This window comes from Moschus berezovskii, chromosome 11, assembly GCF_049115385.1.
Source record: "Moschus berezovskii isolate FMDL1 chromosome 11, NW_MosBer_1.0, whole genome shotgun sequence".
Classification (NCBI taxonomy): Eukaryota; Metazoa; Chordata; class Mammalia; order Artiodactyla; family Moschidae; genus Moschus; species Moschus berezovskii.
The window spans coordinates 32614398-32631308 of NC_142470.1; the positions used below are offsets into that span (position 1 = coordinate 32614398).

General features: G+C 50.3%; 1 protein-coding gene across 1 annotated transcript in view; it reads right to left on the bottom strand.

The window, feature by feature from the left end:
- ADCY3 (adenylate cyclase 3) overlaps window positions 1-15790 on the bottom strand; it is an 83955-nt gene extending 68165 nt beyond the window's left edge. Inside the window, exon 1 of the mRNA XM_055399636.2 lies at window positions 14971-15790. Coding sequence (XP_055255611.2) covers window positions 14971-15645 — 675 coding nt within the window. The 5' untranslated portion in view covers window positions 15646-15790. The remainder of the gene's footprint in view (window positions 1-14970) is intronic.
- Between the last annotated feature and the right edge of the window lie 1121 nt (window positions 15791-16911).

A 16911-nucleotide genomic window follows, 5' to 3' on the forward strand; every position in this document is an offset into this window, starting at 1 on the left:
CAGAGTTTCAACTCAACTCCTGTTCACTGACGAGACAGTGATGAAACAGACAAAATCAGAAACACAGAGGATGTCAGCACATGGCGGGTATGTGGCTACGATGACTCTCCCGCAGCTCAAGGAGTGGCCGCAGGTAAGCACGAGAGACCACCAGCATGGACCCCACGGGGTGCTCCTGGCCGAAGGAGGGAAGGGCTACAGGTCACCAAGGACATGTGACCACCTCGAGGGGGACACCAGCTACTATAAAGGAATACGTGGATATTAGCACTGAGAGGCTTGCTTCATTCATTTGCATAAACTTACATAAATAATCTCTCAATCTCAAATGTGCGTATATCACATACACATGCGATCAAAGAAAACTCTCTGTATGTATGCATACTACACACTTGGCAATTGTTGCCTATGGGGAGAGGAGCGGCAGAGGAAAAGGGGGCTTCATTTTTATGTTTATATTTCTGCCTCAGTTGAACCTGCCTGCCAATACAAGAGATGTAACAGACATGGGTTCAATCCTTGGGTTGGGAAGATCCCCTGGAGGAGGAAATGGCACACCACTCCAGTATTCTTGCCTGGAGACTCCCTTGGACAGAGGAGCCTGGCAGGCTACAGTCCGTAGGGTTGGAAGTGTCAAACGTGACTGAAGCGACTTAGCATGCATGCATGAAATATTAATATTTCTTACAATAAGAACAACACATGGTATAGAAGAAAAAAATTAATCGTCACCTCTATCTGTACAAAGGGACCTAATGTTAACAGCAGGTATCCTTGAAGGATAATACTATGGATAATATTTCCCCATATTATTTAGTATTTTCCAGGCAAAAGCAGAGACATTACTTTGCCAACAAAGGTCAAAGCCAACAATAGTCAAAGCTATGGTTTTTCCAGTAGTCATGTATGAATGTGAGAGTTGGACTATAAAGAAAGCTGGGCACCAAAGAATTGATGCTTTTGAACTGTGATGTTGGAAAAGACTCTTTGCAAGGAGATCCAACCAATCTATCCTAAAGGAAATCAGTCCTGAATATTCATTGGAAGGACTGATGCTAAAGCTGAAACTCCAATACTTCGGCCACCTGATGTGAAGAACTGACTCATTTAAAAAGACCCTGACGCTGAAGGCAGGAGGAGAAGGGGTAACAGAGGATGAGAAGGTTGGATGGCATCACTGACTCAATGGAAATGAGTTTTGAGTAAACTCCGGGAGCTGGTGATGGACAGGGAGACCTGATATGCTGCAGTCCATGGGGTCACAAAGATATGGACACGACTGAGCAACTGAACTGACTGAACTGAACTAAGGCTTTCCCTAGTGAGCACATTTGTTACTTTTATATTAAACAGAACCATATGAAATGAAATTGCCATTGCTTGCATGTTGAAAATGGTTGGATATTGGTTATTTCATGTGATTCAACTTACTCGTAATTCATGCAACAACATTCAACAACGATGGAGGGATTGCTCTGTGCCAGGCCCATATTCAGACAATGATTATTTTTTTAAGAAGATAAATAAACCAAGCTCCCTTGTAGGCAGGACCTAAGGGTACTGTGTCTGTGTCCCCAGGAACCTGTGCAAACATGTTTGGCCGAGTGAAGAGATAAATTAGCAGACAGAAGGACAACAGATGCCCATCAATAGGCACACACACGCAATTAGACTTCCTAAGCAATCAACAACAAACACAGCATCCCTGTAGGAAAAGAAGAGGGCAGACAGAGAAGAGGATAGGTCAGACTCTGGGTAACTTGATAAGTGTGCTGGTCTTTATTGCTCTGGCAGGGCAACAGGAACAGAGAAGCAGTGGGGAAGGGAAAGGCATAAGGGGCATGCAGGCTGCAGAGGAACATGGCCCAGGTCAGAGGACAGCACAGGGAGGCAAACACATCTCCAGCCCCAGGCTACAGTTTCAGTGAATGGTCCCTGGGACCAGCTCCTCTGCTGCCCCCACTCCCTTAAATAGCACATCCTGCCAGGTCAGGGACATTCTGTCAGTCTCTGGGGAGCTATCCTACCACCTAGGCAGCAGTGAGTTTCTTTAGATTAACTTCCATTTTCACGTAGATTCTAATTCTTTTATTAAGACCTCACTGGAAAAGAGCCTGATGCTGGGAAAGATTCAGGCAGGAGGAGAAGGGGGGTGACAGAGGATGAGATGGTTGGATGGCATCTTCGACTCAGTGGACACGAGTTTGAGCAAACTCCGGGAGACAGTGAAGTACAGGGAAGCCTGGGGTGCTGCAGTCCATGGGTCACAAAGAGTCAGACACAACTGAGCAACTGAACAACAACATCTAAATTTCCATGAGTGGAGACCACCCTCCCCACCAAACCTCAAATTACAGCTGTGGTCTTTACACCTCTAGCATTTGTGACTTGCAACAAGGCAGGATGGGCAGGGTTCTGAGAGCAGGCAGGGGAAAATGTGTCTAAGACGGGAAAAGGCACCACGTCTCAGTTCGCAGCCAAAGAAAGTGCTACGATGATGTAAGGCCCAGAAACCACGTCACCTGAGGGCTTCCTGAAAAAGTGCAATGGGTTAGGCTGAAGAGGGAACTGAGAGAGAGCAAGATGGCTGAATCCAAACACCGGGAAGGCCACTGGGTAGAGAATGAGAGGCAGACGTGAGTTCCTTCCCCTGGATAAACCAGAACCAGGACCACATGGGGCAGGATGGGGCTCCAGCAGGAGGGCCAGGAACACAGTTCAGTTCAGTTCAGTTCAGTTGCTCAGTCGTGTCCGACTCTTTGCGACCCCATGAATCACAGCACACCAGGCCTCCCTGTCCATCACCAACTCCCGGAGTTCACTCAAACTCATGTCCATCGAGTCGCTGATGCCATCCAGACATCTCATTCTCTGTCGTCCCCGTCTCCTTCCACCCCCAATCCCTCCCAGCATCAGAGTCTTTTCCAGTGAGTCAACTCGTCGCATGAGGTGGCCAAAGTATTGGAGTTTCCCAAACCCATGTTCCGGGTTAGTCAAGGCCACCTGCTCCCACAAAACATGCCGACCTTCTGTACACAGCGGGCAAGGCCTCTCTAGAACTTTCCTGCACATCTGCTCCAACTTCTGGTGGTGGTGTAGGGTAGTCGCTACGTCGTGTCCGACTCTTGCGACCCCATGGACTGTAGCCCGCCAGGCGCCTCTGTCCATGGGTTTTCCAGGCAAGAATACTGGAGTGGATTGCCATTTCCTTCTCCAGGGGATCTTTCCAACCCAGGAATCGAACCCAGGTCTCCTGCATTACAGGCAGATTCTTTACTGACTGATACATGAGGGAAGCCCATAATGTAATTAAGAACCTAAACAAATAAAATATCAGTATGAATAACAGACAGTTGTTATTTCTAAGAAAAGTAAAATGAACATTTTGGAAATTTCTGAATAAATGTGAGTAACTAACAGAAACTGCTGCTAAATTAGAAGTGGGCAAGACAACAGTAAAAATTTAGCCAAAATAAAAGTCATAAAGCTCTAAGATTTGGTCCCCAGATCATTTTCAAGTGACTTTTAATCCTCTCTCCACTTTAAGGAAACTAGAAATTACAGAGGTCACATCTTACCTACAAAAGGTCACAAGGAACACCAAAAGGACACCCAGACACAATGATCTTTCCTTTCCACAAAAGACGAGTAGCTAGATGTTTTCAGCTGAAATAAGCTATTTTAAATGCATGTAAATGTTTATATTTATGTGTAATTTTTTTGTGATTGCTGGATTCTATGACCAGATTCTAGTATATTAAAAAGCAGAGACATTACTTTGCCAACAAAGGTCCGTCTAGTCAAGGCTATGGTTTTTCCAGTGGTCATGTATGGATGTGAGAGTTGGACTGTGAAGAAAGCTGAGTGCCGAAGAATTGATGCTTTTGAACTGTGGTGCTGGAGAAGACTCTTGAGAGTCCCTTGGACTGCAAGGAGATCCAACCAGTCCATTCTAAAGGAGATCAGTCCCGGGTGTTCATTGGAAGGACTGATGCTAAAGCTGAAACTGCAACACTTTGGCCACCTCATGTGACGAGTTGACTCACTGGAAAAGACTCTGATGCTGGGAAAGGTTGGGGGCGGGAGGAGAAGGGGACGACAGAGAATGAGATGTCTGGATGGCATCAGCGACTCGATGGACATGAGTTTGAGTGAACTCCGGGAGTTGGTGATGGACAGGGAGGCCTGGCGTGCTGTGATTCATGGGGTCGCAGAGAGTCGGACACGACTGAGCGACTGAACTGAACTGACTTTTAAAAATCTACTTTGTTGAGTTAAAGTTCGCATACAATAAAAAGCACCCATGTAAAATTATATTCCCTAGCCATATAGTGATTAGGACTCTGTGCTTTCACTGCAGGGGCCCCGAGTTCCATTCCTGGTCAGGTAACTAAGATCTTGCAAGCCATGTGGCACAGCCAAATAATAATAATAAAATGTTACTTTGTTGAGTGTTGACAAATTCACACAACTGTGTGACTACATCCACAGTCACCACAGGGAACGCCTCCATCACCCCCAGAATGTTCTTTTGTGCCCCATCCAACCCCCTTCTTGACTCACAGTATCTAAGGTATCGTGGCTCTCACACACACAAAATGCATCAAGTTCATCTGGTGATCACCAATGCTTACCACCATCTAGCTTTTGTTTTTACTCCCTTTTTTTCACATAAAGTAAAATTCTCTTTGTTCTGACACACAGCTGTATGACCACTGTCAAATAATTTAACTTTTGGCATCAACTGACCGAGCACCTGTGTCAAGCTCTCCAGGTTAAAGGACTGTCACTGCATTTGGACCTGACACCAGCCATGCTCCATCTTCACTCTCTGATTCTGGGCACCTTGTTATCTCTGTAAATTGGACTGCAAGCTCAATGATCTTTTCTACCCCTAAATCCAGAGATGAGTGTTGTGAGGTGAGCATGAAAATGAACAAAATGAGGCCATCCAGGAGCAATGGACACCCACAGCTCCCTTATTCACAATAATGGAAGCAAACAAGCTTCACATTCAACTCAATCTCAAGCATTCAACTGGAAGGAAGAACACATTTGACATTCCTCCAGTCTAAATCATTTCAGACTTCCTTCACTGTGTCTCTCACCTGCTGCTACTCTTAATTGATTCCTCCAAAAAGAGGGAATAAAGAAAAAAGATATTAAGTGAAAGGCCGTGGCCGTGATGCAAACAAACAGCCCTGCATCAAAAGTACAGAATTCTTGGGGCTACCCTGGTGGTCTAGTGACTATGACTCTGCACTCCCAATGCATAGGGCCCAGGTTCGATCCCTGGTCAAGGAACTAGATCCCCCGTGCCACAATTACAGGTCCTTCACTCCACAACTAAGACCTGGCACAGCCAAACAAATATATATATATATTTATTTATTTTTTACAAAGTACAGACTTTTTTGTCCTCATAGGGAACTTCATCTGCAAAGTATGCATTTCGTTTCTTAGACGACAACAAAAAAAATGGTGGCTCAGCTAAAGTAACCATCCTACGTAGGACCCTTTACTGACATAAAGGGGCAACATCCCAAATCTGTCCCCAGAGACAGGCCACGTAACAACTACGGCCCCAGTTTAGGGAAGAGGGGGACTCCTCTGTTTTCCAGAGTGCTTGATGCAGCACAATGAAAGATAAACTGTAATCATGTGTAGGAGTTTAGAAAACAGAGAGCTGACGACTGAGAAATTGTGGCACTTTTCTTGCAATCCGGGGGAGGCTGCGTCTAGCTGACAGCATCGCCCATTACTGGGAAACGGGCCCCGGGGGTGGCAGGGGGACTCCCAGCCCCAGCCTCGGAGTATGATCCACCTCAGCACCAGGCAGTGCTCTTTGCTCAGATTCCCCTTCGGGAAGTGACTGATTTAGTTTCTTAGGAATTGGTAGTAAATTTGTAACAAACAGGGTGTTACCATCCTTCAAGAATGGTAAGGGCCACCTACCATCAGCAGGTTGGTGACTTAGCCTTGGGGTTATAGGTCAGTCTCTTAAGAATGTGACCCACGGGGATCAATTCCCCACTGCCCAGCCCCCTTGGGTGAAAAACCCAGCCTCCTGGGGGCTTCAGGGGCAGCCCTGAGCCCAACCCTGGCCTGGGCAGGCAGCTCCCAGCCTTACCCTGCCAGCTCTGACTCAGCTGGCCCCATTTCATGGGGACCAGTCCTCAAATGACATGGGAACAACAACCCGCGACCACGGAATCTTGCGAGTGTTCAAATCCAGTCTGCATACACTGGGATTTCGAATGGGGGTAACGCGTGGTATGGGATTTCTTCTGAAACATGTCCTTTTCTTTTCTGTTTACAACAAAGAAAGGGCTCTTGAAGAGAGGAACAGGAAAAGGTTTCATCATTATTCAAAGCAAACTTCTTAGGAACCACAGAGAGGAATTCTGCTGGAAGGAACGGCTGAAAATGTAATCAGAGGAAGGAAGATACATCAGACACAAAACAGCCAGGAGGGGAAAGGAGAGAGGCAATGGGCCTGCTGGTATTACATATACATAATAATAAGCAAATGAAATGAGATGATAAATAAATAAAATTAATAAAGTAAGAGTAACCAAATGTCCTACAGAAAAGGAACAGTTGAGTTAATTATGGTACATTTAGCCGACATCATATTATGCAGCCATTAAAAATGATAATGTGAACACTAATTTAAAACAGAAAAAAGTCTGTGCTATGAAGCTGACTAAGTAGAGAGTAACGCGTACAGCTTTGTAAAAATTTCTAGAAAGGAAAGACTAGAAAGAGACACACACAAAACTGGTTATAGGATTATAATACATTTCTCTCATTTCCAAAGTTTCTGCAATATTAGATGGCATTTTATAATTAAAAACACTCTTTAAAATAATCCTTTCACAAGGAGGGGGAAAGAGCCAGTTGGTTACACAGAAGAGGAAAAGGATGATGAATAAACCTGGTCTGATTCATTCATTGATCAAAGATCAGAGATGGTCTGTCAAGATTAGGTACAATAAAGAAATAAACAGCTACCATTCTCAAGGTGCTTTACAATTTATAAAGTGCCCTTCCAGACCTATCCCCCCTCCCCCACAAGGTGACAAACACTCCCGTGAGCAGTCCCCCACCTGACACCCCAGCCCTACTTCACCATGGCTTGTCTAAAGCTTCCCCAATGCAAAAGAACAAATGGTGCAAACACCAATAGCCAGGGACTGCCTCCTGCTTCCAGAAGGGCCAACTACCCATCACCGGCCACCTGGGAAGAGCATGTCCCACGCAGGAAGCAGAGGTTGGTTTGGGCATGGATGTTCCATGTGGGGGACTGTCCCCCAACAAGGCTGCTCCCTAGTGTTAGGTCCTAAGCCCTCTTCTTTTTTGATTCTACACACTGTCCTTAGGCAACCCCTTATCCTCCCTATGGTTTGGGGTACCACTTAAAGGCTGATGATCCCCAAATCTAGAACCCATGACCTCTCTTCTAAGCTCCAGATCTTAAACCCAGGGCCTGGTATACAGAAGGTGTTCGGCAATCCCCTGAATAATCTGATAGTTCCACCTGGATATCCCACGGGCACCTGAGCCTGAACTCATCTTCTCCATCCTCTGATTCCATCTTGGTGAGTGGCCTTCATGGCATCATGCCTGGACTACTTCAATAGCCTCCTAAACAGTTTCAACCTTACTCATGTCCACCAGAAAGATTCTATCAGAATCCACAAATCAGATCCTGTCTGCCCTGCTTCAATGGAGCCTCATCATTAGAGGAATAAAGCCCAAATTCCTTCAATGAAGCATCATCATTAGAGAAATAAAGCCCAAATTCCTTAGCCCTTCCACTACTTAGCTTCTCTATACTTTGTATCTCTAGCTCCTGCCACCCACTTCTGCTCCTGTCATACAGAATTTTCACTAATCCAAAGCAAGTTAGAATCTCCTATGACTCTGATCAGAAAGCCCTGTTCCCACTGCTCCCCCTGGTAAACTCCTACTTATCTTTCAAAACCCAGCTCAACAGTGAGCTCTTAGGAAGCCTTCCTCTGTTTCTTGAAGCAGGGTCTCTTTCACTAACAGGCTTATACCACAACCTGGGAGCTCCCTGATGCCAAGGGATGACTTTCACTCATTCTTTGTATACTTCTGCCTAGAATGATGCTTGGTAAGTGACACAGGAAACAGTTTCTCTTTAAACTAGAGGGACTAGCAGGAAGGTGGGATGGGATGGTGAGAGCTCCAACTCTGCTCAGTCATTCTTCTACATGATCTTATGCAAATGATTTTTGCCCAAGGTCAAGATTAGAAATAGGCCAATAGGATATCAATGACTCATTTTCTGGGCCCCTAAAACCCTTTTCTATTGCTGCTTTTTTCCTAGACAAGAAAAAACTTTATTAACAAGTGGTAAAGAAGTACAGACTAGCACTCTTGAAGAGTTGTATAAGTCTTGCTTTAAAAATGCCATTTTTGAATCACTTAAATTAACATCAGAACGTTTCCCTAGCCTGGATCTAACCAAATATTTAGCAAATTCTCAGAGTTGATGAGGAAGGAAATAAAGATAAAAGCAAAGCAGGAATGTATTTATTCAACACACATGTAAAGAGGGAGAGTCGGGACCAAGGCACCTCAAGGGGCTATACTAGTGGTCTTACTCTCCTTGGGCAAATGACAATCTGCTAAGAAAGACAAACTGGACGTGTTTCTGATGGATGCACACAAGCAAATTTCCACCTCCTGAGAAAGGAATACAAACATCAGACCGGGCTGCCCATCTAGCTGATCCGTGGAGAGAAAGGGCCGGGATTGGTGCTGGGGTTGTGATCGGAGGCAGTGTGCCCCCCTCCACCCCGGACAGTACCCTGGACAGAGCGAGTATGTTTATTTGAAAAAGAGAACAAATTCTTCTTCAGAACATAAGGCAAATCCCAGGCAGATGAACCATGAGCTATCATCTTTTCACGTGCAAGGCAGTTTCTGACTTTGAGAATCTTAGAAATGATGTGTTGGGTCTCATAGAGAATCCATACTTCAAAAAGTTTTACACAGTATCTGCAGAAGACTGGTTCCAGGGACTGTCACGGATAACAAGGGCATATATTAACATAAAGTGGCACAGTACAATGAAGACAGTCTGCTCTCCGTATGTGTAAGTTTCACATCCACGGATACGGAGAAATGACTATACAGCAGACCACATTTCTAATTTCTGAAGCATCCTAAGGTACCCCACCCAGACTCATGGCTCTCTTCATCTCTTTCCTCCAACATCCCTCATGCACCCCTTGGTTTAGTAAAAAGCCTCAGAAGACGGCGGCCCTCCATCCCTCCCTTCCTAGTATGTACATATCACTCTCACATCAAGGGGTAGAATCAATTTCCCCTTATCCTGCACCTGGATTACTGCTTGTGACTTGCTTTGACCAACAGTGATGGGTCTAGCCTTTAAAATCTCTGATAACTACCACCATGCTGTGAAGAAGTCCAAGCTAACCACTTGGAAGGGTCACTTAGAGAAGCTCCAAGACTCCAGGCATGTGTGTAAGACCTTCTTAGGGTTTGCCAGCATAACTGTCAGTTGAATGCTGGTGCTGAAAGAAACAGTCCAGGTAGCCAAGTGAGTGGCCTTGGCCAGTGCATTGGAAGCAGGGCAGCGCCTAGCTGAGCACAGAGAATCATGAGATTAAATAAATTGTTACTGTTTTAAGGCATTAAGTTTGAGGTTATGTTATATAACCATGGATAACTGAAACACATAGTAAATGAAGGGATGGTGGTGGTGGTTTAATCACTAAGTCATGTCTGACTCTTGTGACCTCATGGACTGTAGCCTGCCAGGCTCCTCTGTCCATGGGATTCTCCAGGCAAGAATACTGGAATGGGTTGCCATTTCCTTCTCCAGGGGATCTTCCCGACCCAGGAATTGAACCCAGGTATCCTGCATTGCCGGCAGATTCTTTACAGACACGTATACTAAGGCCACTGAGAAATAAGCAACCCCATATTAGTGAACTTCCTAGAGAGCCAAAATGTAATCCTTATTCATCCAAACTTGTTCTTATCCATTTCTGATAAAAAATGTTTTTTAGAATGTAGTATTAGACCCCACTTTACACTAAATGTAACCTAATGTATTCCTGAAGTGGGGGTCATGATTATAGACATGAGTTACTATAAGGTCCTGTAATGGAACAATGCCTCCTCCAGCCAGGAAGGTGTATACAGACTATTAGCTGCAATGGCCGGACAGCTCGGCCTCCATAAGCCGCACTATGTCTGCCCCTAGAAACACCTTCTCGTCCCCTACGTTGCTCCTTCTGATACTTGTGGGTGAAGAAACTGAGGACCCAATCCTGGTGGAACTGTATCTCAACAGATTCTTGGGGAAGATCTAAGGGGTTCTTTCATGCCGAAGAGAAGGAACTCTGGAATTCCACTGGCCAGGTTCATATCCTGCTCCTCCACTTGCTATGTAGCCCTGGATGAGCCATTTCACTCACATATTTCAGTGTCCTCATCTGTAACACAAAAATACGACCTGCCTCTTGCTGGAAGATGCTCACTGAAACACTGCAAGAGCTCAGTAAACGTGAGTACCCTGTCCATCCCCAGGTTCACTGGGTCTATACCTTCGCTTTCTTTCTTTAAGGATAGGAAAAGGCCCCAGAAAAATGCAGCCAGGGGAAGGGACTGAGAGGAAACTTTCTGCAAAGCTGTTTACATGTTCAATAACTGACTATTCTTTCCCCCTGGCAGCTGGATTCAGTGGCCTCCCGGTCCCCTCTTATGTGTTTTCTTGTTATCCCAGTTCCTACATGATGCCTGTCTACACACTTGCGGAGGATGAGCCATCTGTCCCACGTGGGATGGGGGCAGAGCCCAGGGCCAACAGGACAAAAGCTGGATTGCTGTTACCCAATCCCAGTCTGTCTCTGTCTGTCTGTCTGTCACTCACACATACCTATCTGTCATTTACACACACACACACACACACACACACACACTCCCTTTGGCTGCTGCAAGGGGCCAAGAGCTGGGTTGCTGTTGCCCACTCCCAGTCTGTCTGTCTGTCACTCACACACACACAGATACCTGTCTGACACACACACACCTACACACTCACACACACACCTACACACTCACACACACCCCTACACACTCACTCACACACACACACCCCTACACACTCACTCACACACACCTACCTCTGAGGCTGCAAGCCCCAGGCTATGCCTCCCCACCTCCCCATCCAGCTTCTGTTCCTGCTCCCTGCACTCACTTCTCATGAACTCCTGGTCACGCCTCCACCAGGAACATTCTGTCACAGGCTTCTCCCCTCTTTACATCCAATTCCCAGGGGGAAACAGAGGGGTGCTCCCTGTGATATTTTAAGGCCTCCCACCTCTTGGCCCTGTTCTTCAGTGCTGCTTATAGCAAAGGCATTGGGGGACAGCCAAGGACACACAAAAGAGGTTGCAGAGAAAAAGAGGCTTTCAGGGACACCCCCTGCCCCTCACCCATCATCTCCCCCCTCCACCAGTGATCCTTCCCTAGTTACCAGTCCTCCTCCCTTCTCTCATCCTCCCAGGCCTCACTATTCTCATTTGTAAAATGGAGCCAGTAACACCCAAGAATCAGTTGAGATGATGCATGTGAACCTGAGTTCCAGCCTATACACAGGACATCTGCAGCATGAGCTCCCTCCAGCCTCCCAGAGCCGAAAGCGCATTCACTAGGTGGATGATCTGCTATGTAATTTGTAGGTGTGAAAGGAATCACACATCCACAGCTCCATCATGCTCTAATTTGTGAATAAAGGTCGTAACAGGCTATTAATTCCATGAGAGAGTTTTGCTCCTGAATAGCCTCTTTGCTAGGAAATAAAGCTGTGAAATATTTCTCAGGGGTTCCTCACCCCTAATTTGCCAGACTCATTTTTAAGGACCCTTTCAGAAGCGAACAGATGTCTGCAGCCACATGTGAGGGCCTTGGGAGCAGCCACTGGCCACAGGAATGTTCTCCATCTTGGCTGCATCTTCTTCCCGCCGCATCTGCCCCTTCGTTCTCACCCATCAGCAGCTGCCTGGCCCTGCCCTTGACCCCATCCCTGCTTCATCAGCTCACCGATGGGGCAGTAAAAGGTAAGCTGGGCCAGGACCCAGGCAAGGGGAAGGATGTGGGGAAAGCCAGTTGGCCTCTCCCTCCCCCAGCCCCACACCGTGCTCTCCTCCACCACAGCCTCTGACATCATTATCTGACTCCCTTCAGTCCCAGACCTGCAAGCTGCAAGGTCCATACTTGTTGCTCAGTCAAAGTCACTCACCCACTAATAAACGAAGCCCCAGTGACACCCCACCCCACAGCCCCTGACTCCACCTGCTCTTCCTGCTGGAACCCCAACCAGCCTGCCTCCATGAGAAGAGCCAGGCAGGGCAGGCTGGGTGGCTTGCCTCTGATACTTCAGGCTACCCCAAGGCCCCCATGTCCTTCTATCTCCTCCCATCCCAGATTCAAGTATGCGTTTGTGGGGAGGAAGGGCCAGAGGAAGCACACTCAGGCATTGGGAACGTTCCTTTGGTGCTGCTGGCAGTCACAAAGCCCCAGAAATCCAGTGTCTACTTCTAACTGTGAAACTGGGTTCACCCCCACCAACCCAGGAGGGAGTCCCTGGCTGGAGCCAACAGGTGATGGCAGAAGACAAAGCAAAAGGAGTCTGTGGGCAGGAGAAAGCGACGCAAGGAAGTGCCCGGTGTTACTCTGACTGTCGGGGGGGAAAGGGGGTCTGGCTGCCTGGTCCTCATATCCCTGTCCTCCAGCCCTGCCCTCTTCTATGCTGGCACACCATCCCGGGGGGTTTCAGGGGCCCAGGGAAGCAGCAGACAGGTGAGCTTCATCCCAAGGCTGTGGAGGGGGGAGGTGTCCAGGTGTTCTCCCCACAGCGGCAGGGGGCCACAGGGGGCTCAGGGCTCCATCATGCTCCTAGGAACTGAATGCAGGGCCCCTATGACTTAAGCCTTCAGTGGGTGGGCCTGGGAACGCAGGCACCTTTTCAAAAAGTCATATTAGTCCCAAACAAGTGACTCAGAAACTTCTGGAACACAGCCCACTGAAGGCTGGGGCCTCCTGCATTCTATCTCAGGCTCCCAAACAGACCCTGGGAGCCCCGTCTCTCTCCCTTCTAGTCCCAAAGCTGTATCCAAGGCACTGCTTCCATGTCAAGGTCATGCTCTCCTGGGATGCTAACAACTGCTATTCTTGATTTACTTCTTTTTCTTTTTTTTCCGTTTCCTAATCTTTTGGAGTTTCCGTTTCTTAGCAGTGCCCCGAAGACATCAGCAATCAAGCATTCACCCTCTGGGCTCCAATGTGGAAAATGACTGATTTGCCTCCTTCATGGGCAGTGAAGCATACTGGAAATTCATGGGGTCCAGGGACCCCGGCAAAGAGGAAAGAGCTAGAAGTGACTGTTTAGAAAAAGGAAAGGATTCCGAGTTTGATCCCAGGCCCCAAGGGCTGCTATGCCCACCGATCTGCCCGCAAGCTGTGCTTTTCACTGATTCCCAAAACGAAAGCCTCTCACCATTCTTGCCCAGATAGCTTCCAGCAGGGCCCTCAGCTAGCAGGGGCAAAACTTGAAGTTCGCCAGCTCGGAAGTCATTAGGAGTATGGCAGGCTGTCACCTTTTATGAACAGAGCTTTGGGAGGAAAAAGGACCTTCCAGTGTGCCTACATGAATCCATGTACACCAGCCCAGGGCTGGGCCCCTGCAGAATCAAGGCACAGAGCTTCTGTGAGATGACACTGCATGAGCCAGAATGGGAAAACAGGAAGAATCTTGGTCCAAGAACCGGGGGAAAAGTTAAAATAGAGGAAAAAACCTGTGTTTTCCTCTAACCAAGTCGGGGGCAGTGGGGCGGCCCCACAGGGTGCTTGCATCGACCACCGGCCTACTGTGCCCCTGGAGACTCAGCCCCTCATCCCAGGAGACTCCGGCTGAGATGCAGGCAGTGGTGTGACGTAGAAGGAAGAGTCCTGAAATGGGATTCTGGACACAGACAGTCCAGCTACCCCCTGCCATACCTAGCTGCGTGGACTGAGAGAGGTCACTCTCCATCTCTGGGCTCATACACAAAATGAGGAAAAGGTAGCGAGCAGGATACACGGCTGTGGAATTCATAGACTCTCAGCCCTACAGAAGCCCCATCGCCCCATAGGTGACCCAGCTCAGAAGGCCAGGCATCACATCTCCGCAGCCCCTCAGCACCTACCCAGGGTCTTGGCACCCAGTGGGGAGCACAGACTATCTATTAAGTTGAAGCCAAACTTCCGCCCCTTCCAGCAGAAGGCTTCCTCCAGAACCAGCAGACGCTCCCTCACTGTGGCTGGCTACCCTGTCCCCGTTTGCATCCCCGCACCACGGCTCCCGGGGGGAGACCACCACTCCCTCTATCATCTGAGCGCTCAAGCACCCTGAGCTCTCAGCAGAAGTGGGATCTATGACAACCACACAGTCCTTCTCATCTTGTTCTTTGAGGTCACCTTTCATCTTGATAACAACCGCTTTAGGCAGGCAAACGCCGTCCCCACTGGGCAGAGGCACACCGAGTCCACACAGTCAGCCTCTTGCTGAAGCCACTCAATGCCAAGTTAAGAGGCCAGAAGCCAGGGGAGCCCTCTTTCCCCACAAGAGTCCTTCCCAGGGGGTCAGTAACAGAGACAAGGCTGCCTCGCTTGGGATCAGGCCCAGGCCCTTCCGGCCACCCACTCAGACTGGGCGTGGGTTGACAGAGTGGCCAGTGTCCGGAAATCCTCTGATCCCTCAAGCCAACCACAGACCAGCGCTACTGCGAAGCCAGGGGTTGAGAGAGAGGTGGTCCTTCTGACACACGTAGATGAGCGCCCCAGACCACCACCCCGTCCGAAACAGGTACCACCACAGCTGAGAGCCGCTGGGGAGGGAAGTCACTGGCCGGGTCAAAAGGCGGGACTCACCTCCCTCAGCAACTGCACTCCCTTCAGCCCATCCTGCTGCTGCTGGGCCACGGTGACCCCCAAGACGAGTGTGTGCACCACGCAGGAGACCACGGAGATGATCACAATGGGGCTGAGGCTGAGCGGCAGCGTGATGAAGAAGGAGAAGACAAAGAAGGCCTGCCAGCCCACCGTGTCGCTGGCCGCGTGGGCACGGGAGAAGTTCAGGCCCAGGTAGGAGAAGACCTGGGCGGATATCAGCAGCCACAGCAGATAGGGCACCACTCTCCGAGTGACCCGGTTGGGGAGCAGCCCCTTTTTGCAGAGCACGAAAAGGATGATGTCCAACACCAGCCCGACCCCGGCCACGGCGAGGGGGGCCAGCTTGTCGCCAGAGAAGACCACGGCGCACATGACCACCACATAGCAGTCGAAGAGGGCCGCGAAGACCACCAGCACCAGCAGGGTCTCATGGCGCTGCCTCTTGAAGTAGGTCTGGTACAGGTTCTCCAAGGACTCCGGCACGAAAGTCAGCCGCATGAAGCGAGGCAAGCAGAGGCACGACCCCGAGTTCCGCACAGAGATCTCATGGGTCCGGCCCACCCCGCGGTCAGGGTCCGAAGGCAGGCTGACAGAGTACTCGGCCGAGTACTCCGCCGAGTACTCCGGCTCGGAGAAGCCCTGGGTCCTCGGCATCCTGGCTGGTATCTGCTCCTACTGGCTCCGGAGAAGCCGGCCGCAGAGCAGAGGAAGCTCTCTGGCACGGGCCACCTACCGGGACTCTCGGAGACCTGGGGCCACTTCGGGCAGGAACGCAGAGCGGGATTCCAGGGCCCAGGGAGCACTGACCATCTGGAACTTAAAAGGACATCACTGAGTAGAAGCCCCTCTTCCTTCCTACCCAAGCTTTCTCCACGACCTGCCCCAGCCCTCCTGGAAGAATCCTTGCTGCCAGAGGCTCCAAAACCGAGGCCTTTCTCCTGCCACCCCAACGCTCACGGCCACCACCCGACCACACACATACTGAGTCTTGTCCACCCAAACACTCTGCTTCCTGTCTCCGGCTGTGAACGGGCCTGGCTACCTCTCCACCCATCCCTGGTCTCTCTCCGTGCCATCTCAGTCTCTCTCACCCCCCTGATCTCAATCTAAGTCGCCTCCAGGCCCAAGTCTTAGAATGTGAGGATAAAACATGCTCCAAGAAACCAGCGCCAGCCTGGGGGTTCCTGAATCTTTCTCTGTTTACTTCCCTTCCCAGCCAGCCCTTTGGCCCCTGGGGCTCCCCATCTCCGGGCACTGTCTGACCTCCGGAAGGCAGGCCCTGACCCTGCGCTTACCTGTGCGGGAATCGAGAGCCGCGTGGCCCGGGCCAGTCCCCTCGCGGGCTGCGAGGCCGGGTCACGCGTGCAGCGGGAGGAGACAGGAGGGCTTGGCGCGCCCGGGGGCTTCTCCCCGCGGAGCCGCGCCGCCCCGCTAGCGCCGCGGTCCCCGGTCCCCCGGCCGGGGCGCGACCCTCCCGCCGTCAGGCCGGGAAAGGCGCGGGGCTGCCCTTCAGCATCCACAGGCGCCCGGCCGCTGGAGAAAAGAGGAGGAGGAGGCGGCGGCGACTGGAAAATTCGGGGGCGCCAGCCTCTGGGGCTGCGGCTCGCGGGGCCGGCGCCCTCCCTCTGGCCCCGCAGTGGTCGCGGTGGCGGCGGCGGCAGCGCAGCTAGGGGCGCACCCGGGGCCCTTGGCGGCAGGAGCGCGGGCCGAAGCCGGGGAAGCCCGCCAGCATCCTCTGCCCCGCCCGCGCGCCGAGCGGAGCCAGCCGAACCCGGGCGCGCGGCACAGTGAGTCCCCGCGCGGCGCTGGCGGCCCCGGGGCCACGCGCGCTCCAGGCCCCGGGAGGCGGGCGGCGCCCCTCCCTCCCCGCAGTCGCCGCCCTCTCGGCGAGCGGGTCCGGAGCTGCGGCGGGGGTGGGAG